This window comes from Urtica dioica, chromosome 7, assembly GCF_054948205.1.
Source record: "Urtica dioica subsp. dioica isolate 48M chromosome 7, U.dioica_male_clone48M_v1_H2, whole genome shotgun sequence".
Lineage (NCBI taxonomy): Eukaryota > Viridiplantae > Streptophyta > Magnoliopsida > Rosales > Urticaceae > Urtica > Urtica dioica.
In genome coordinates, this window is record NC_142762.1 from 46,241,498 (window position 1) to 46,263,140 (window position 21,643).

At 34.3% G+C, this 21,643-nt stretch overlaps 3 protein-coding genes across 3 annotated transcripts; 1 reads left to right on the plus strand and 2 right to left on the minus strand.

Annotated features, from left to right (window-relative positions):
- Window positions 1-97: 97 nt before the first annotated feature.
- Window positions 98-2,223, minus strand: LOC149392203 (putative thylakoidal processing peptidase 2, chloroplastic). The gene is made up of 6 exons (XM_089618764.1): window positions 1,217-2,223; window positions 1,078-1,146; window positions 924-992; window positions 738-824; window positions 561-628; window positions 98-467 (listed from the first exon to the last, which is right to left on the minus strand). The coding sequence occupies exons 1-6, from the start codon at window positions 1,880-1,882 to the stop codon at window positions 386-388; spliced, it is 1,041 nt and encodes a 346-aa protein (XP_089474890.1). The 5' UTR covers window positions 1,883-2,223; the 3' UTR covers window positions 98-385.
- A 10,386-nt stretch (window positions 2,224-12,609) lies between these two features.
- LOC149392204 (Transmembrane amino acid transporter family protein) lies at window positions 12,610-16,338 on the plus strand. The gene is made up of 5 exons (XM_089620739.1): window positions 12,610-13,130; window positions 13,861-13,994; window positions 14,229-14,656; window positions 15,202-15,333; window positions 15,656-16,338. The coding sequence occupies exons 1-5, from the start codon at window positions 12,787-12,789 to the stop codon at window positions 16,139-16,141; spliced, it is 1,524 nt and encodes a 507-aa protein (XP_089476865.1). The 5' UTR covers window positions 12,610-12,786; the 3' UTR covers window positions 16,142-16,338.
- A 3,134-nt stretch (window positions 16,339-19,472) lies between these two features.
- LOC149392205 (Dof-type zinc finger DNA-binding family protein) lies at window positions 19,473-20,823 on the minus strand. Its single transcript, XM_089621113.1, has one exon. It carries the CDS (start codon window positions 20,647-20,649, stop codon window positions 19,927-19,929), a length of 723 nt encoding a protein of 240 aa, XP_089477239.1. The 5' UTR covers window positions 20,650-20,823; the 3' UTR covers window positions 19,473-19,926.
- Window positions 20,824-21,643: the final 820 nt, after the last annotated feature.

Genomic DNA, 21,643 nt, shown 5'->3' on the forward strand with positions numbered 1-21,643 from the left:
CCTGAAAAAATAGCCACCACCGGTTAGACAATGTCCATTTCCCGGACAACATCATTTTTCTTTTCTTTTTTTTTCCCACTCACTCTTATGATTGATAAGTCTTTAAATGGTCAATACAGAAAAAAGAAATAAAAGAATTCATCAAGCAAAGGCCATATATTCGGCTACATACACAGAAAAACATGAAAAGGAACACACTCTGAAGGAACATAAATATCATCATCCAACAGTGTCCATGAAGACACCAGGACGGTTAAAAAAAAAAAAAACTACTATTCACAACTGCTCATTGGTGAGCCTTATGCAAGTGAGAAAAAAAAAAATTTTAAAATCATTTTTGAAAAAATTGTCAAGTGAGATCCTCTTCCTGCCGGAAAATGGGGTGTCAAGAAACCGCCACCGCTTTAGTGGGTGGCCAATAACGAAATACAGATCTACCGACGATGTTTTTCACTGGCAGTGGACCCCTGTAAAACAAACAAGTTCATCATATTAATTATGTAAAAAAAAAATCAAAGAAAAATACTGTACTTCAAACAAGGTTAAGAGCCGATTATTACCAGTTGTGGGAGTCGAAACTCTTGTTTCGATTGTCTCCCAGTACAAACACATAGCCTTCTGGCACAATCTGAAAGATCAACCAACACAAAAAATGCGTTAAGACTTTGTTAATAATGCGCACCAAAAATGGAATCACTGAAAAACATATAGCCAAAAACAGAAGAGGATTGTTATACCACTTGTTTCATTTCATATGCCAGAGGCTCCAAAACGAATTCTTCATCTTGTTCCACCCCGTTTATCAGCAATTTTCCGCCACGAACCTAAAATCCAAAACCAGACATCAGGAAAAAAAAAAAATTAAAAACCAGAAGCGTATAGAATGTAAATAATCCAAAGAAGATAATATCCTAGGAGCATACCTCTACAGAATCTCCAGCCTTGGCCACAACTCTTTTTATGAACACGTCATTGGAGCTATAACCAATTTCCTGAGGACCAAACAAAAATCAAATGAGAACACTCAAAGCAAACACAATCAATATCAGCAACTAAAAAATGCACACAATCACTTGCCTGCAAAATTTTAGGTGCCTTGAAAATGACTATGTCTGAAACCTCAGGTTTCCTAAACAGGTACGACACCTGAAACAATAAACCGTGTCAGAATCAAATCAATACCCAAGAAGAAAGAACAAGAGAGTCTATTTCGTACCTTTTCGGCTAAAATGCGATCACCAACGCTGAGCGTGGGGTACATCGAAGACGAGGGAATGGATCGCGGCTCGGCCAAGCTCGAGCGGAAGAGAAGACTGACTGTGACGGCCGTGAAGACGGCCTTGGCGTCTTCGGAGCAAGAATTCACCAGCCGAGAGATCCAACCACTCTTATTCATCAACGAGCTCTCGCCGGAGACGATGACCTCGCCGCACAAGGTCCCACCTTTATCGACCTCGAGCCGGACCGAAGAGACCGGAACCGACTCGTTGTTGCAGGGAAGCCATTTCGAGCCGCTCAGAAACGGAACGACCGACGCGGCTTTCACCGGAGAGATCCCGAACGCCGTAGACGGGCCGGAACCACAGGAAGCGTTGACCCTTGACTTCATGATCGAGATCAGGCCCTCGCCGAGAATTTCTCCGGCGACGGTTGAGTAGAAGGAGGAGGAAGAAGACGGGGGTTTGGTCCTCCGGAGGAAATCGGATCGGTAACTGCGATTGGGACAGGGCGGGTCGAGATCGGGCTTTTGTGATGGGCCGAAGATCCGGTTTCGTACCCAACACTCGTGGACCGCGCGGCAGTTTCCGGCCCGGATCCCGGCGGAGGAGGCCAGGTTTTGGGCGACATAGCCGGAGAAGGAGAAAGTGACTCGGATAGCCATAAGGACGAATTGTATTAGCTTGAGGAAGAAAAAATACAGAGTTACCTCTGGGAGTGCCTGGATAGTTGACCTACGACTGCCTACAATCCGATAAATTCCATTTACGCTGAAGAAATCAGTGAGTCGGAATTGGCTTCTGAGAATTGGGGATTTTTCTCAGAAACCTAAGGCGATTTGAAACTTTCACGGGTTAACAGCTATGCGATGGAAGGGAAAAGAGTAAAAGCTCGGAGAGAGAACTGCGTCTCCGAGCTCCGACTCCGAGAGAGAAGAGGAAGAAGAAGGAGAGAGGTGTTTGGATGCAAAGAGAGAAAAACAGCCAAACAATGGTGGAGAAATAGGGTTTTAAAGAAATGGCGTTTCTAACTCCCGCGTCAAGAGTAGACCTATTTCGATCTTTATTTACGACAATACCCGTTTTCGTTAGCATTGATTTTTTGCTTCCACTTTTGTCCCTTGACGATCATTTTTTTTTTTTTTTTTTGTATGGGTCGATCTTTGAATTTCTCATCCCGGTTTTTCTGTTTATTTTTCATTGTCTTTTTCTTGGATTTTTTTATTATTATTATTATTCGGTCAGTTACATTGGAAGTGAAATCGAAAGAAGCAACTTCGAAACTATTGATTATCTAGCGAGTAGAAAAAACATTTTACTAATGGTAATTAGTATTATTTAAATTAAATACAAAATTAACGTAACTATAATTAACTACGACATATAAAACTTATCAAATACATTTCAGCCAACGGCTAATTTATAAAAATAAATTACCAATTTGATTAGAGATAATAAAAATAAAAAAATATATTTAATTTGATGATATGGCGATTTGTTTAATAATAGAAGTGGTTTTTTTTTCAGTTACTAACTAAATGTTATTAACGTTTTTTGTAGAATTTAAGAGAGAATAGAGTTTCGATTCTAATATTATATTCTACTTGTTATTGAGAATAATGAATTTGCAAGTATATATAAAGTTACAGAAAACAATAAATAAAATAGGAACATTTCTAACTAACTATATCGAAAAAGATAAAATAATAAATATACACAATTTCCAATATTATTGTCCGAATATCGATGATGATTCCGAAGTCGTGCCAGTTTGTTCCAACTAGTTGGTAAGACGAACTGAAGATGAGTCAAGCTGAGAAGACGAACTGAACTTCAACAGTTATTAAAAAAAAAAAACTATAGAATTTTAATATTTTAGAATAATTAAATTTGTCATGTATTGATTTTTATTAGCATCGAAGACTCGAATGTTGATTGCTAAGCAAAATAATAATAATAATAATAAAATATAAATAGCAATAAAGAATAATAAAAAATTTAAGTATTTCAATAATTATGATATGTTATTACTAATTAAAATTATAATAAGCTATATCAATAATTAAATAAACTTCCATTTATAATATGTATGTCTAAGATATGGGAATTGAATATATGGGCGATATAGCTATTTAGCCATTGTAAAACTTTGAACTATCTAAATAGTCAACGTTTGATATATATTGTATAATAGCCATTAACCAAAATAAACGAGTACTAAAGACAAAAAAAAAACTTTCATTCAAAAAACAGTTACCGAATATAAATAAATTAACAAAAATAAAAGAAATGAGTGGTAAAAATAATAATACACAACGAAAGATAACTCCTCTTATTATAGATTACAAAAAACCCCATAAATTTGAAAAAATAGATTGAGATCTTTAGTGATGGATTGAAAACCGGCCAAGGGAGCTTCACCTTGAAGGTTGCGTCGTAGTATAACAGATTTATTAAGTCTGCGTTCTTGTGACAAATTTACAATATTTACACAAATATACCGATATTAACACAAATAAATACAAAACATATTGATCCTATTGCATAAACACAACAAATATACGGATCAAAAATATACATTGAAACCACCAAAGAAGGAGATCGATATACTCTCGACCCAAATAATGAAAGTTCTAAAGCTTTTTAGAAGGACATAAAGATAAAGAATTTTTGTTGGGTATTGGTCCAAGCCAAGGTGTTGAAAAAATCATATTCGAACAATAAATGAGCGAAAACAAATATATACTCACTAGCATAGAATCTTGAAAGAGACTGATTCAAAGTTTTATTATCCTCTGAACTATACGAACCAAAATAATATGAACAAAAATCTTGTTTATTTCGAGTTTATATTCATTAAAACAATTTAGAGAGTGAGAGAGTGAAAATACTTGAAAAGCGAAAAGAAAATGGAAGTGGATATGAGCTTTATGAAATCAAATTCACATTTTTTTCATCTCCTTATATTATATATATATATATATATATATATATATATATATATATATATATATAGAAATATTTGAGCTTTCGTAAAAGGTAAAAACTATTGTAAATCCACCAAGAAAAAAAATGAGAGAGAAAATGCTGAAACCCACACAAACACGAGAGAGAGAGAGAGAGAGAGAGAGAGAGAGAGAGGATAATATAGAATCACTTAATTGCCTAAATAATTTTTCAAATAAAATAACCGATTTTCCTTAATTAAGACTAGGATTTTGTTTTTAAAAATAAATAAATAAATAATAGAAAATATTAACCAATGCTAAACTTGGAATACAAAGATGGGCTAAAGTGTCACATTGACTATTTTGCTGAATATGTAGAAACGTTGACTAATTTACAATTCCAATATTTCACGCGCCTTAGTCATATAATTTAGTCTAATATCTCAATATATACAGGAGCATGTTGCAATATATCTTGTCAAACAGATTTTCACTAAAAAGTCCATGAATAGAAACATTAGACTAAAAGCCCATACAAAATGAGTACCTAGGAAAATATTAATCAAGGTTAAACTTGGAATACAAAAAGGGCCTAAAGTGCCGCATCATAACTATTGGCTATTTTGCTAAATATGTTGAAACATTGGCTAATTTGGAATTCCAATATTTCATGTGGCTTGGTCGTATAATTTATATACATACATATATATATATATATACATACATATATATATATATATATATATTGTTATGTGTGTTGTTGGCTTATTTTTTTAGTGCAAGTCTGTTTGGCAAGATGTCTTGCAACATGCTTCTTGATATATTGAGACATCTTGGTCACTATGTGTATAATTGTATTACTGAAAAGTTTTTTATTTCACCAGAATGCTTCGCGGAAGACATTCTACATTTATTTTCTCCGTGTGAATGAGTAAGGAAACTTTAATTTGTCTTTCAGAGATGTTGACAACTGTAAAAGTCAATGTTATGCCCTTAATAGTCTTAACGCATACATTCATAGATTTAGGGTTCTTGGACATGGACGACAGGCGAACTGAAAAACTAATTGTGTGGTGTAATTCTCTAGACATTATTCCAGATCTATTGAGTGTCTGAGGATTGCGTGGGTTATGTGATTTCGTGATTGAAGAGTTCACAAGTTTTGATATCGAAGAACATCAAACACTTGGGAGAGTGTCTGAGAGTGGAAGTGGGGGATATCAGATTCAGGGGAGCCTGCGTTGAAATTCACGGGCAGTAATAAGAAAAAAGGTCTTGAAGTGGAGATCGTTCATGTAAGTCCATTGTTGTACTATTGACTACTTTTCGTATAGTGAATTTCTTTTTCACTTGACACACTACCCTCTAGAGTAGATGATGTTGCACCGAACTGAGTTACCATTCTTTGTGTCATTTTCTTTTACGCAATGTCTTTTGTTTATACATCTATTGTATCGAAACAAGTTGTCGCATACATTAAATTTACATTGTGTGCGATATATTGTATTCAACCAAACATAATTTCAATATATATATTTAAAATTTTAATTATATGCATGCCTAATGTCTTATGTTTTTTTTTACAAAATGTATATATCCTCTTACTTCTTATATATATAAGACAAACGTTAAAAAAATAAAACAGATATGTATGTAATAATGGACGTAATACAACGTATGTATATATGTAATAATGTCGTAATACACCGTATATAGCGTATATTTAACGATAAAGATAATTATAATTAAAATTAAAAGCTAAGCAATAGAATAAAAGAGTTAGAAAAAAGAGAAAGTATAAAACTAAAGCAAAATTAAGTACAAAAAAATTCAAAATATAACTTTTAAATATTAAATTTGTAGTTAAAATATTAAAAATTAATTTTTAACTTTTAAAAAGTAATTTTACTAATCACTTAAATACAATTTAACTTAAAAAAAAATTAAAAACAGACATAATAAACAATGCAAAATAGTGCAAGTGTTTGAGAGGAAGTTAAATAAAAAAAAAAAAAAAAAAAAAAAATCCAGCATTGTTACACGCATCTAGTTTACAACATCTAAATATTATATAAATTCATTGTTACAGCATTTGAATGAATTTTGTTTGAATCCCTGTTGGGAAGAGTTAAAAATCAGTTTTCGGCCGGTTTTCTCGACGGTTCCCATATTTACTCCTTAATATATATATATGGAATTCACATTGAATATTTGCGAATAATATATAGTTTTAACATGTAGAAGAAAAAAAAAAGTGTAATTGCTTCATTTCCTTTGTGGAAGCAGTCTACTCTCCTATGAAAAAGGGTAATATCGTCAATCGACTGATGAGGGAACGAAAATACACGTCGATGTTTGTTGTTGAAATTTGTATAGAAACCGAGGGCATTATCATCTTTGTGATATGGTTGACTTTGACTGATGACTTTTCGACTGTGACTTTCCTTCCTACCTGTTTCCCGGCTCTATATTAAATTCCACCTTCCAAATCCAAGCCAACTACGAGGAAACAACTGAAATTCCAAGCATGAAGCTTTACTAATTTTCATTTTCTCAATAGCTCCCCCAAGAGATTTCTGAAATATACAATCAGCTCCAACAGACATGACTTATGGATTTTGTTACTTCTGAAACTTGTGTGGGAAATAGTAATACAAAGGAACAAAAACATTATGCAAACCACTAGACGAAATATTTTTATATTTTTACAATTTTGCATACTTATATTTTCACATGTACAATTAATTGTATTTAAGCGCGCAAATTATAAAGCATTCCTTTCGAATTGGGTACTTGTCATAGGCTTGGATACTTATCAAATAACGAAGAATTCTAACCTTTTCCTATTTTTGGTCAGAGAAGAATTCTAACTTCAGATACATATTGTTGATAATGGTTACTATCTTCTAGAAATAAATATTATAAAATAATATTGAAACTGGAATAGATGACAGAAGCGCGTACGTCAACAATTTTTACAATTTTTTTTTTTTTTTTTTTTTTTGCTTTCATTATAAACGTTCATGGCCATTTTTTTATTATCAGAACCGTTCATGGCCATTGATATATCAGGGTTGGACTTTTTTTTTTCGCCAGTTCAGGTAGTTGAACTTGGACTTGGACAGATCAATAATGTCGAATCGTCATAATAATAAGTTGTTATCACGTGTCTAAAAATATTATAAAATGTTTTCAGATAGCGAATTTATCCATTCAATTTCAAACAAATATGTACCAGAAAAATATACTCAAACATATAAAAATTAAAATTAAAACATCTCATTTATTATTATTATTATTATGAAGTGCATTCCCCTGATTTACATCCTATTCGCAAGATGTTGCTTTATTTGTCCACATCACAACCTTTTTTTTTCATTACATTGCAATTAAATACTTTTTAAAATTTTGTCAAAGAAAATAATACTTTTTAATAAATAAAAATCACAAACAGTTTATTTATTTTTAACACAAAAAACCATCTCTTATTGACGTGAGCAAGTCTAGATTGAGCCTATAAACTACGAAATTTTAGTGGTTTTCATAAAACATGTCAATATTTTATTACTAAAATTTACCCAAACTAAAACTTTGGCGAAATTCAAATTGTATTGGCATATATAGGAGGATATCTCTCCAATTTTTGATAGGTTTGCAGTGAGGAATTTGGCACCTTCAAAGCAATATCTCATTCAAGTCACAAAGGAGAAATTGTTTGGTGTAATCAGATGCAAAGAAGACGACGACCATGATTTAAAGAGCACTCTTTCCTTTTACCTCATCTATCAGGTTTAGGTCTAATTTGTTTCCTATATTTAATTTATTTTCTATCTTTCAGAAATTAATAGGTTAAAATTTTATTTGTAAGTCGACCAAATCACCCTTGATTTTTTTATGCAATTTACTTTTTTCATAAACAATTAACTTTGATTAGAGGACAATTTCTACCAATGAAGTATATTATATCATTTATAAGGCAGATTTTATTTCTATATATAAAAAAGGAAAAATCACGACATAAATACCTAAAATTTTCGGTTGGATACCGTTTACTACCTAATCTTTTTTTCGGCGGGTAAAACACCTATTGTTTACTTTCAGTATCATTGTTACTACCTACCTCAAATTAACGGTTCAAATTTAACAATACATTTCTTTTTCTATTTTAAATTATTTGATTTTAAAAATAATAAATAAAAGAGTCTCTCCTGCTCGTGCAAACACAAACATACACATCACCCATCTTTTTCTTCATAACCATACAACCGGTCCACCATCATCTTCATCTCTGCTTCAACGCCACTATTACAGTTTTATAAAAAAAAAAATAATCAACAACACTAAACATGTACAAAATGTCAATACATAAATTCTCATAAAATCGTCAGGGATTTTTTTTCCCTTTTCTACTGTTGATCAATTATTTTAGTTCATTCATCATGGGTTGGTTACTTACTAGTAACCGCCGAGTTCAAGACTTCTCGAGATGTCTTATTGATAATTTTTGTGTTCATGGTTTCGACGATTATTCGGATATCATGGCCACCTTATTTTCCGTACTTTGACTTGTCTTATTCAACAATTGACTTCTCTAATATTATTAACAAAAAATTAGAAAAATAGCCAACTTAAACGTTTGATATTGCTAAATAGCCAAGGTTTGGTAAATATTAAGTAAATAGCCATAAATGATGACGTGGCTTAATATGACAGTGGCTATTTACTTGATATTTACGTTTGTAAATATATAAAAATGGCTATTTACCTACTATTTACAAAACCTTGGCTATTTAGCAATTCTCAACGTTTAAGTTGGCTATTTTGCTAAATTACCCTATTATTAATTATGCTTAGTGGATAACGCTCTTATGTTATGAGTTGGTTCTTTTCTACATTGGCATCAGCAGGCTTTTTACTCGGGGCTTTATCGACAATAAGCATATACGGAACGGAACAACTTGATTTTTTTCCTATAGTGACAATTTATAAAATTATCTTGAAAATGACAAAAAAAAAAACAATTAGGTCAGTAGTCCAATAGTTCACATTCTTTTTAAAAAATATCAAAATTTCATTTTATTAAGAAAATAACACACCGGTCCGAAGTTAATAAATTAACCGAACAGTGAATTTAATTAACTTCGACCCGATGAATTATTTTCCTAATAAAATGAAATTTGTGCTAAATTCTTAAAAAAAAGTAGATATTGATTTGTTGTAACAAATACTTGCTAAAAAAAATTCAAATTGTTATTTAAAATATAATTTTATTCATAGAATTAAGGATAGGATCAAAATACCATGCACATTATAGTTTTAGATTATAATTTTACATCATTTATGGAGGTCGTGGTTCCTTAAAAAAAAAAAAAAAAAAAAAATTGGTTTAAAGGGTAAAATAAAATTAAAAGTAGTTTTGGTTTACCTGTCTTATTTGGCATCCTAGTAGTGTTACTAATATGGGGGGACATATGTATAAAACTTGTGATGTTGAAGCAAAAAAAAAATGTATGAAACTTGTGATCAAGTGTGAAAAGGATACAAAACATTGGTTTGATTGAATGTATATAGACAGGTCACGAGGCCAAGGACGAGGACAATACCGTTTTTGCTTCTAAGTTTGATGCGAGTGATTACTATATGCCAAAAACAATATATGTATCCAATAATATAGACTTTTGATTAGAGTCCAATATAAAGACACCTCCAATATGTAGATTCCTAGAATATTTCATGGTGTGGAATTCTGTTAATGTCACGAACTTTAAAAAAATAATTTGTGGAACTCGAACTATCAAAAACGGCTTGATAGAGTTAAACAAATATATGATTTGAAAGTGTCAATTCACTCGCTGAATATTTTAAAGTCTTAAAACTTCCATAAATATTTAGTTTATGCTGTAAACTTCAAAGAAAAAAGTTAATTGAAATCGTGAAGATTTTTAAAAAATAATAATAAGACAAATAACACTCTTAAAAACCAGAAAAATAAAAAGTACAAACTTATTTGAGGGATTAAATTTATAAAGAAAGTACATAAACCAATTTCTTATTTCACTTTCACCTCTGCGAATCGGAAATCAATATTGTTATCTTGGATGGTTTTTTTTTCCTTACCAAAATTAATCATTTTTTTTTCCTAAACATATTATCGAATTTGTTATAAGATATTATAAATTTTTCATGGGAAATGGTATCAACTAGTAACAATTTTGATAATTTTTACAAAAATAATAATAATTATGTTTTTGGACACTTTTATTAGTAATTGTAGACATGACAGTATACAGTTGTCATAAACTGTAGACTTATAAGTCTACAATTAGCAACAATTATATATATAAGTCTACAGTTACTAGTAAAAGTGTCAAAAAACATAGTTATTATTTTTTCAAAATTATCAAAATTGCTATTAATTGAGACCATTTCTCATTTTTCATAAATCCCATTTTTTATGACAAACTTATCTTCAAATTCAGATTTATGATGCCAAAAGTCCAAAATGATTCATGTCCAATTTATAAAGTCAAGCCCATGACTCAAGATGGGCTGGCATTTCACTCTTATAAAGCCCATAAAGATGGATAGATGCCTAAGCCAGGCAAATACGTTTTTTCTTAAAAAAAAAAAATAATTATCGGTCTTTCCATATTTCACGACGCGACCAAATATGAAGTATTGAACTCCGAGAGAGAGAGAGAGCGAGACGAAAACCGAAAAATATTATATATTCCCATAAGATAGAAAACCACGATAGTTGACAGCTAACGATATTTATGTAGATTTATTTATATTATATAAAAAAGCAAAAACGATTATAGAAGTTATTATTTTGCTTTGATAAAAGCAAAATGTTGTCTGCAAAAGTGCTATAACCACTAAACAGTTTAATAAAGTTTTAATCGGTATCTTTATTTTCATCGGAGCATTGAAAAAAAATATATTAAAAAGATGTTCGATTATATATTTCTGCCCGGAGAAGGTAGTGCCGGACTTCTTTCGGCTGCTTTATTTTCTTCTAAAATATAAGAGAATGATTATCAGACCTCATAAAAACGAAAAAAAAAAAATCAACCATTAGAACATTGACTAAAGATAATAAAATATACAAGCTTATTAATAAATATAATTGTGTTTTATTTATCATTATGGTTAACGCGCATGCTTTGCTATCTCTAGGCTAATAGCACCGTTTTTTCGTTGAATTGAAACATAGAAAGTAATAATAAATTATCTGACGTGGCAAAGAGCAACACGCGCGTGGCATAGAAGCACGTGAGAGTGTCGGAAAATAAAATCTGACAAGTTTGATCTTTTGCGGTCTGTTTTGTTGTTTGCCTTACGACCCTCGCTTTTTTCAAAGCTTCTTCACTACTTCATCATCGCCTCCAGAATCCGGGACCCACCCGACCCGAGCCCAATCAGTATGATGACTCATCATTTCCCGTGGACCCCACATAATGCGACACGTCATCACAACCGTATCCTTTTGTGGGATATTTTCACCAACTCTGGTCCCCACACCGTAGCTTTAGCATGTTCCTTCACCACAAGACCCAAGCCCAACCACCACCAACCACCACCACTCGCTCGCTTTCAGCTCTTGTGTATGTACGGTACACCACACTGTACGCGATCAGAGATCAACGGTTGTGATCGAATCTACGCAAACTCTCATGACATGCTCTATTTTCAACGAGGAGTCAGACTGGGCTCTGCATGCAAAGACCAACCCACTGAAAGTCTGAAACTGTAAATATTTGTAGAATAATGAAATTTCATTTTAACTCCCTCAGCTTTAGGAGTATGCCACCTAATTCCTCTTTTGAGTCTTATTTTTTAAAATATCACTTCTTTGTGAATAGCTAACATATATAGGACGATTTATATGCTTATCAGAGGCTTGAATAAAGTCATTAAGCAATTGTTTTCCTCTTTATTTCTCTAGCTAAATTGATTGTCCCATCCATTTTGAATAATTAATTTATGACTCTTTAAAATTTAATTGATTTCTTGATATATATTTAGCGTCTTCGCTCATAGCACATCAAATGCAGTTTTCTAGCAAAAAAATAACACCCAAATGCATGTACCTAATTTTTCATCTTAGACAGCGAGAGGAAACTCATGAAGCTCTTTTATTAGTTTTGCGATTATTTAATGTTATTCCTTTTTTTTTAGTGTGTCATTTGTTTGGACTTTGGACTCTGCAAGAGATAAACTTGGGAAATTAGATCCGGTTGGAAAACTAGACTGAAGGCAGAGCTTAGTTATTACTTATTAATTAGGGGGGCTAATTTAAAAAAGGTTCTAACTTTTGGCTAATTTTTTTTTTTTTTATGCCAATTAAAAAAAAAATGTAATAAAATGCAGCTCAAATTAATTCTACTCGCGCCAATTAAATATCTTAAAAAGGTGCGTCCACGAAAATAAATTGATGGATTACAGCCGAATCCGACAATAGAGCAAAAAAACAAAAGGGCTAAAAATCTAAAACCCACTTTCTTATCTTACGAGCTTTAATTAAATACTACGTCCCACAGACACAGTCCATTACTAGTTAGCACTCTTCTTTTCCTCATTGCGTTGAGACTTGAGAGAGAGAGAGAGAGAGGTGAGCAATGGAGGCGGTGGAGAGGCCTGAGACGGAGCTGATATCGATACCGGCGACGCCGCGGGGGGTGTCGACGCCGGAGTCGGGGCAAAGGTCGCCGCGGGGGAGGGCGGGGTGGACGCCGACGTCGCTGATATCGCCGATCGGGACGCCGATGAAGAGAGTGCTGGTGAACATGAAGGGGTACTTGGAAGAAGTGGGTCACCTGACGAAGCTGAACCCTCAGGACGCGTGGCTTCCCATCACCGAGTCCCGCAACGGCAACGCCCACTACGCCGCCTTCCACAACCTCAACGCCGGCGTCGGATTCCAGGCCCTCCTCCTCCCCGTCGCCTTCGCCTTCCTCGGATGGTACTACACATTTCGCCCCACCTAATCTCTAATCTATTTCCCATTTATTTAGCTTGATTATTATCGTCTTAATTTGTTTGTTTATTTATTACGGAAAGTTTATTAGGATTTGGATGCTGTAAGGGACTAGACTAGATCGGTTGTTTGATTTGATAGCTACATACATTAATTATAAAAAAAATTAATAAATTGGGACCATTCTTTTTGTATTTATGATTCACATTATTCTCTTTTGACTGCATTGTTAATATATCTGACTTCAATGCTACATAATTGTCATCATATTTCCTATTCCTTCATATCATTTTCGTCATGTGGATCCAATCCATCTAGGGCTTTTGGTTTTGAATCCTTTGTGTTTTTTTTTATTATTAAAGTGGATTAGGATTTTTTATTTTTTTTAAAGGAATAATGTAGAATATCTTGTTTTTCTTTTTCAAATTTTTTCTTCCTCTTTTCTTCCACGAAAAAAAAAAAAAGGTTTGGGACCACTGTTTAATCCCATGATTTGTGTCATTCTCTTTGGGTACTACTACTAATATTGCAGCGCCTCTTTGACTTGAATAGCGTCACCCAAAGTTACTTACACTGACTAAAGCTATTGTGTTACTCCATGTGGAGATTCACTTTTTTTGTTGCTATGGTGATAATGATGCTATGCAGTTGAACAACTAAATATGTTTTAATTAACTTTTTTTTTTTATGTTAATTACTTTAATTGGATACACAGGAGCTGGGGAATATTATCGTTGACGGTCGCGTATATCTGGCAGCTCTACACTTTATGGGTCTTGGTTCAGCTCCACGAAGCCGTCCCGGGGAAGAGATACAACCGATACGTCGAGCTCGCTCAAGCCGCTTTCGGTAAATAAATAAAATTAAATTTAAATTTAAAAAAACCACCATAAAAATCTTTGCTTTGCTTATAGTGTCCATTAGATATAGTCTTATTTACAATTTTGTTTTGTCATCATTTAGTCAACTTTCGCATAAATTGATAGAAATGCTTTATCAAAATGTTGGCTATTTACTTAAAATTTACAAACCATTGGTTTATTTATCTGAAATTTACAAAACGTTGGTTATTTATATCTGCAGGGGAAAGGCTGGGCGTGTGGCTGGCTCTGTTTCCGACGGTGTACTTATCGGCGGGAACGGCGACAGCTCTGATCTTGATCGGAGGAGAGACGATGAAGCTGTTCTTCCAGATCGTCTGTGGCCCGCTCTGCACTTCGAACCCTTTGACGACTGTCGAGTGGTACCTCGTGTTCACGTCGCTCTGCATCGTGTTGTCTCAGCTGCCGAATCTCAACTCCATTGCCGGACTATCTCTTGTCGGGGCTGTGACGGCTATCACCTACTCGACTATGGTTTGGGTGCTCTCGGTTAGCCAGCAGAGACCGCCTCCGATATCGTATGAGCCTCTTTCGTTTCCCTCGTCCACGGCCACCGTGTTCTCCGTCCTCAACGCGCTTGGGATCGTCGCTTTTGCTTTTAGAGGTCATAATTTGGCACTCGAGATTCAGGTATATACTCGAATTGTTTGTTGCTCTCAACGCTCTTTTTTTTTTTTTTTTAATCATAGCATTTAGCTGCCAAATAAACATCAAAATCCTTGGAAAATGGCCAAGTTTTGCAATTTGTCAGCCAGAATTTTATTTTATTTTATTTTTATTTTTTGGTAATCTAAATTGATTTTCAACATTCCTTAGGCATTCTATACCATATGTCATATTTAAAAGTTCCATTTTTATTAATCAATAAAGCTGAAACAAAAGAGCTAACAAAATAGTATTTTCATAAACTGAACTTATTATCAAAGCATTTAGCTAAATTCCTTAAGAAAATTATTCCATAGTTCAGCTTTCTTCTCTCAATTTCATGCTTCTTGGGTGCCGATTTTTTCTGTTCTTTTTCTTTTCTTTCCAGAATGATCAGCTATTTATGCAATTTCCAAAATATGAAGCTTAGACAGTATCCCAAAGGATTATATACCGGCTTTCTATTTTTCTTCCCCAAACATATATGATCGGATATTAATAAAGTAAAATAAAATCGAATGATTTTGCAGGCAACAATGCCATCAACATTCAAGAACCCGGCTCACGTGCCGATGTGGAGAGGCGCAAAAGTCGCCTATTTCTTCATCGCGCTCTGCTTATTCCCCGTCGCCATCGGAGGCTATTGGGCATACGGAAACCTCGTAAGTGTTTTTTTTAATCCACAACATTACCGCTTGGTCCAGTAAATAATATCAGGGTTCATTAGAAAAATAGTCAAATTATACGTTGGACATTGCTAAATAACCAACGTTTGGTAAATCCTAGGTAAATAATCATTTTCATGTATTTACAGACGTAAATCTTAGATGAATAGCCACATCGATATATTAGACCACGTCATTATTTACGACGATTTATTTAAGATTCACTAAACGTTGACTATTTAGCAATGTCAAACATTTAAGTTGGCTATTTTCCTAATTTTCTGATAATATTAAGTAACGTAACGTATAATTTACGCAGATGCCATCGGGAGGAATGCTAAACGCTTTATACGGTTTCCACGTCCACGACATATCCCGGGGCCTCCTCGCGATAACGTTCCTCTTGGTTGTCTTCAACTGCCTCAGCAGCTTCCAAATCTACTCGATGCCCGTCTTCGACAGCTTCGAGGCCGGCTACACGAGCCGAACCAACCGGCCTTGCTCGATATGGGTCCGATCCGGGTTCAGGGTCTTCTACGGCTTCGTGTCGTTCTTCATCGGGGTCGCGCTCCCGTTCCTCTCCAGCTTCGCGGGGCTTCTCGGCGGATTGACTCTCCCGATCACCTTCGCGTACCCTTGCTTCATGTGGGTCCTCATCAAGAAGCCCCCGAAATACTCCTTCAACTGGTACTTCAACTGGATCCTCGGCTGGCTCGGGGTCGCTTTCAGCTTGGCCTTTTCTATTGGGGGTATTTGGAGCATGGTCAACACTGGCCTCAAGTTGAAGTTTTTCAAGCCTAGCTAGTTTTGAATTTTGTTCAATTGGGTTATTATGAATGTGCTATATACAAACAAAGCTAGTTTTTTTTTTTTTTTTCCTTTGTACAATTTGATTTTGGTCTGCCTTATTGAATACGGGTGTGTAGCTTTTATATATGTTTCAAGTTCTTCCGCTTTTGTAATATGCTTTTCTCTGATACGGTCATAAAGAATTGAAGTGTATGTCTGTTAATTTACTGAAGTTTTTCGTGGAGTATTCCAATTTAACAAAATGAAGAATGCCAACAAAAAAAAAAAAAATTATGTAATTGTGTATTGTAAATATGTTTCACACTATCCACTTCAAGAAATTAGTAGGTAGTAGCTAATGAAGATAGATGAATTTGTAGTACTTACCACACAAAAAAAAAATAGAGAAATGTAAATTTTAGTAAAAGGTATATAATATTGAAAATATAATGTATGTATACACTTCTTAAATCAATAAATAAGGGAAGTCTATAGAGCCGCCCAACTTCTCTATTGTTTAGATGAATTATCTTAATTAGATTGGCCAATTGGCTATTCATTTAAAAGTAAAACTACTAGCTATTTTTTAATAGCGAAAAACTAAAGGCTACATTGCTTCGTTGCTCATAATTTAATTTAAATGGTTTTCTTCTTGTAAAGAAAATTTTGACAATTATGTGTGAAGAAAATTTTGGTAAATCATAAAGACCACCCTGCTAATGGACAATGATATACAAACCAGGGAAACTCATTGTGAGACATTATTTACCAAGGAAAAATCTTAGTCCTCAAAAGTAATCACCTGAATTTGTCCCACATCAATTACGAAATCACTTTTGAATGAAAAATTTGTACATGAAAAAACTATGCACATAAAGGAATTTGTCATAAAATGAGGTGTAGCATGCGATCGAGCCACACAGTTTTTATTTTTTTTATTAAGCTATAAGTTTAGCAGAGGGAGGTCATAAGACTATTTTGGTTTAGTCCCTCTATACCATTTGAAACTTATTGATTAGCAAAATAATTAAAGTTTAAATTTTTTAATAAAGTAGTTAAATATACGTTTTCAAAATTTTGTTGACAATCAAGATTAAATTTTTTGACGATTATTATAAGCAATTTATCACTTAAAAAAAATTACTCTTTGGATCAAATTTTTTTTTTAAACCAGGTCATTTCATGTTTTGCTTATTTCACTAAATTAAGAAAAACTTTGATTATTTTACAAATTTGTAACTTTAAATTAGATATTTAACTACGTCACCAATAAAAAAAAAAAATAAAAAAAAAACTCGATCAATTTGGGAATCACACTACATGATCTGATATTCAGCAGAAGATAAATACATGTTTTCGTTTCGATTTTGTGCAAAGTTGTGGTAAACTATTATATCCGCATCTTGCGGGGTTTCAAACCTGGCCACCCCGTCATAGTCACGGTCGACGGAAAGAAAGTTGACTACCCCAAACCAAGAAAAGGAAGAGGAACAGTAAACAAAAAACGCCATTGATTGCTATGATTGTTGGATTCTCATGCCAATAGATATATAGGTCCGGCAATAATTACCGATAGTGATTAGATAGACAGATAGAGATACATAAAGACAATAAAAGGAAAAAAAGAGCGAGACGAAGTCAAAATGGTGTCCAAAGTAGGTGCAGAGTGGTAACAAAAATTATATGATTTCCTAACCAAAGTGGGGTTCCGAATGATAATAATAATAGACGCTTCCTTGAATGCCGAGACAATTAGCTTTCCTTCCTTTGTTTTTCTCATGGTGGTCCTTCCTCTTTGTTTATACAAAAAGAGTTAATATGACATACACAAATGATCCTTATTGGATATTATACAATTTTTTTTTTTTTTTTTTAGGACAATTGGATATTATACAATTGCATGTGAAGTGTTGCGCAATAATTTTATTGATTTTTTGGTGGGAATAAATATGCTAAATGTCCTCCTAGTACATGACACTTTCATGATTTACAATAAAATAATTCTAAGCTTTATTCTCACTAAGCGGTGAGAAGAAGGACCGAATACATAGTACTTTTTTTGTAGTGATTTAGATAAATAGTCTGAAGCTAATGATTTGCAAAATCGTTAAAGTTTGTCTAAAATTAAAAAAAATAATCAAAATATACAATAATTAAGTTTCGAAAAAAAAATTAATCTTATGATTAATATTTTTTAAAGTGATAAATTGCTTATAATAATTGTCAAAATAAATTTGACAAAATAACTTTAATTATTTTCTGAAATTTTGAAACTTAAGTTATTTTGCTAATCAATTAATTTCAAATGGTTATTTTGTATAATTTTTTTATAATATGACGAAAAATACTATAGTATTAATATACTCTTTAGTCCGGCATTGCATGTACTTACATTTTTTAATATATCAAGTACACGTTTCGCGTATTGATTATAGTCTCGTAGTAGACAATTTTGGCGCTATCTGCTTTCAATATCAAAATATCAACTGACTAGCAGTCTAATTATTTTATTCAACAATATACTAAAAAGGTCGCCAATGCACTCACTACGTTCTTTAATATTGGGCGGTTTTTTAAATACTTTTAAATCCTTGTTAGCGGCCTAAAAAGGTGGCTAGCTTATAGAAGAAGATGGTCAATATTTGGTCTCTTCTGCTTAAATAATTGGGAGCTTAAATTCCAAAGATAAAGTGGACTCTCTTCTGATATTCCATACTCGTACAGTCCATAAATTAATTGATAAAAAATTCCTAGTTAATGATATCATATTTTGTCCACATGTATTTATTAACTATAAGCATAGATATTTATCTTCCACCATGACGGCCAACTCCGAAATTTTCAACCAAATATGCGCTCATAGTCACAACATTGCCACAAACAATAATGTGATGAACTATTTAAGCCGAATAAAATCTTATCACGCCAGTACCAAATTAGTTTTTATTTCATTATTGTTATTTCTTTTTTGATTTCCATTAATCAAGCACATGCCGACATGAAGAAGTGTGAACAATGTAAACCCTAATATGATCTACAAATATCAACTTAGTGGACACAAGTCAATTTTATTGCTCCAGAACTAGTTTCGGAAAAATATAGTGGGAAATGGTGGTTCAAACTTCAAATTGTTACAAGGCTTGAATAAAGTGAGTAGTTATCTGTTTTGTGTACGTTAGTCAATACCAAATAATATTTGCTGGATCAATTATCGGAGAAATTTACACAATAATCCAACAAAACACAAACTGAAAACAAGATCCTATTCAAATAAACTTCTTTACGACGAAACAGGGAAGAGGAAAGACAGAAAAAATAAATAGAGAAAAATCGTGCATGCAACAGAATTGCAAAATAGGATAATGCATTTACTTCCTTTTTCGTTACAAGTAAAAACCAAAAGCAGTTATGTTCTTTCTTTTTTCCCTTTCCTTTCCTTTTTCTTTCTTTAATTCCCTTTTGTCCATATTTTTCTCAGAAACATCCATTCCTGTCCCGTGACAGAGACTGCCTATTGAACCCAAAAGATTTACATAAACATAAATAAACAAAAGAAAACCTAAAAACGATTTAGAATCCCAGTAAAGAAAAGCTACAACTTTCTTCTTCTTGTTCTTCATCACAACTATACCATATACTCTATATAGTCTATACCAACCACCACAAACCCACTCAAAGAGCCTAACAAAACAACCAAACCCTTATTTAGAAAAAGAACTCAAACGGAGTAATTGAAACCAGCACTTAAAAATACGACCTTTCTGACTCCAAAACGCAACATGTAACGAAAAACGACATAAATCACTTCAAACCGTTGCCGCCGGGCATGGAAATGGAAAGGTCCGGCCAAACAAAGCAATCCACCGAAGAAGACCCGTCAACCAATCCTGCGTCGGAAACACCACCGCCACCGCCTCCTCCAATGGCCATCTGCCACGTGTTGTTCCCGTTCACACCGACTCCGAAATCACCAACTTCGTGGTGGAAAGGCCAAACCGCCTTACTACTATTACTAGCTCCGTACCCGAAGCCCGAAATCTCCTCCAAGCCGTAGCCGCCGAGAGCCAAGAATCCGCCGCCGGGAGAGTGGTGAGAGTTCAACAGCGACGTGAAGCCGATTCCGTTGCCTGACGTCACGCACTCGTGCCCGCTCAGGTTCGGGTTCGGCTCGTCGGAGACCGAGGCGGTCGGGACCGGCTCGGACTTGGTCGGGTGAGGGATGAGGACGGAGGAGGGAGAGGAAGAGGACGACGATGATGACGTGGCGGCGGCGGTGGAGGAGGAGCGGTGGCGTTTGCTGCTTTTCCGGGAGCCTCCGCCGACGGGTACGTCTCTTAGGGTTCCGCCTTGGGTCCAGTATCTCCGGCAGGATTTGCAGAAGTGACGTGGCTGAGAGAGGTTGTAGTTGTTGTAGTAGCAGAACTTGGTGTTGACCGAGTCGCACCGAGGACACGGCAGAGCCTCCGTCGTCTGCGGCGGCGGAGCTAGGTGCTGGTTTTGGTGGTCGACGGACTCCGAGGGCATTTTCGGGAGATTTACGAGAGAAAGAGAGTTGAGGAATATTGGGAGGTTTTGTTTTTCGGAAGTGGTGAGTGGAGTCGTGAGTGGGATTGCAATGGCGGTACGTGTATATGAACGAGAGAATTTGGGGGAAATTAAAATTAAAAATGAAAAAAAAAAAAAAGGTTATTGTAAGGAATGAGTGAAAAAGACAAATTAAAAGGAGGTGTGTCCGTACGTTTTTCGTTAGCTATCTTTTTCTCCTTTCAGTTCCATAGATCGATCTCCTGCGGACGAGTGTATGATTAATTTCGTGCGGGTGTTACGTGGCATAAGGCGACTGCACCAAACTTATTGCGCTATGAGGTATTATCACAGCGTGATTTTGGGATCATTATTATTATTATTTTTTTCTAAATTCTACCCTAAGGTTTATGCTTAGCACATAGGTGTCAATGTCATAGCGTGGAATAGAAAATCATCACTGTTTTTTTTCACCTTTCACCATCTTTTTTTATTTTCTTTTTATAAATTAGAGAGAAATGGAATATGGATAAGTGCGAGCGAGCGCGACAAACTATTTCCTAGGATTAATTCGTTGTTGGAACTTGGTGGTGAAAAAAGTTAATTTTTTTTTCTTTTTAACCGTCAAAGGTTGTGAGAGAGAAAACGACAACATAATGAGTGTCGGAAAGCGTGGGAAGCAATAATTGGGTTTGCCTACCTCAGTGGGCAAACCTCTTAAACACATTGTCACATTCATATACGCCTTTTCTTTCTCCACTAATTATTCATATCTCTCTCTCTCTCTAAGCTGAGGAGACCTGATTTTTCGGTCCCCGTGATATCAGCCACTGCCTTTGATTTTGCCTTCTCATCAACTTCATCATAATATATCCCTATACCTTTAATTTGTGTTATGTGTCCAAAAGAAAATACACAAACCTATGCCTAGCCTAGTATTGTTTTGTACACACACCAGTGACTAGACTGTAATTAGTAGTGTCAGAAATTCGTC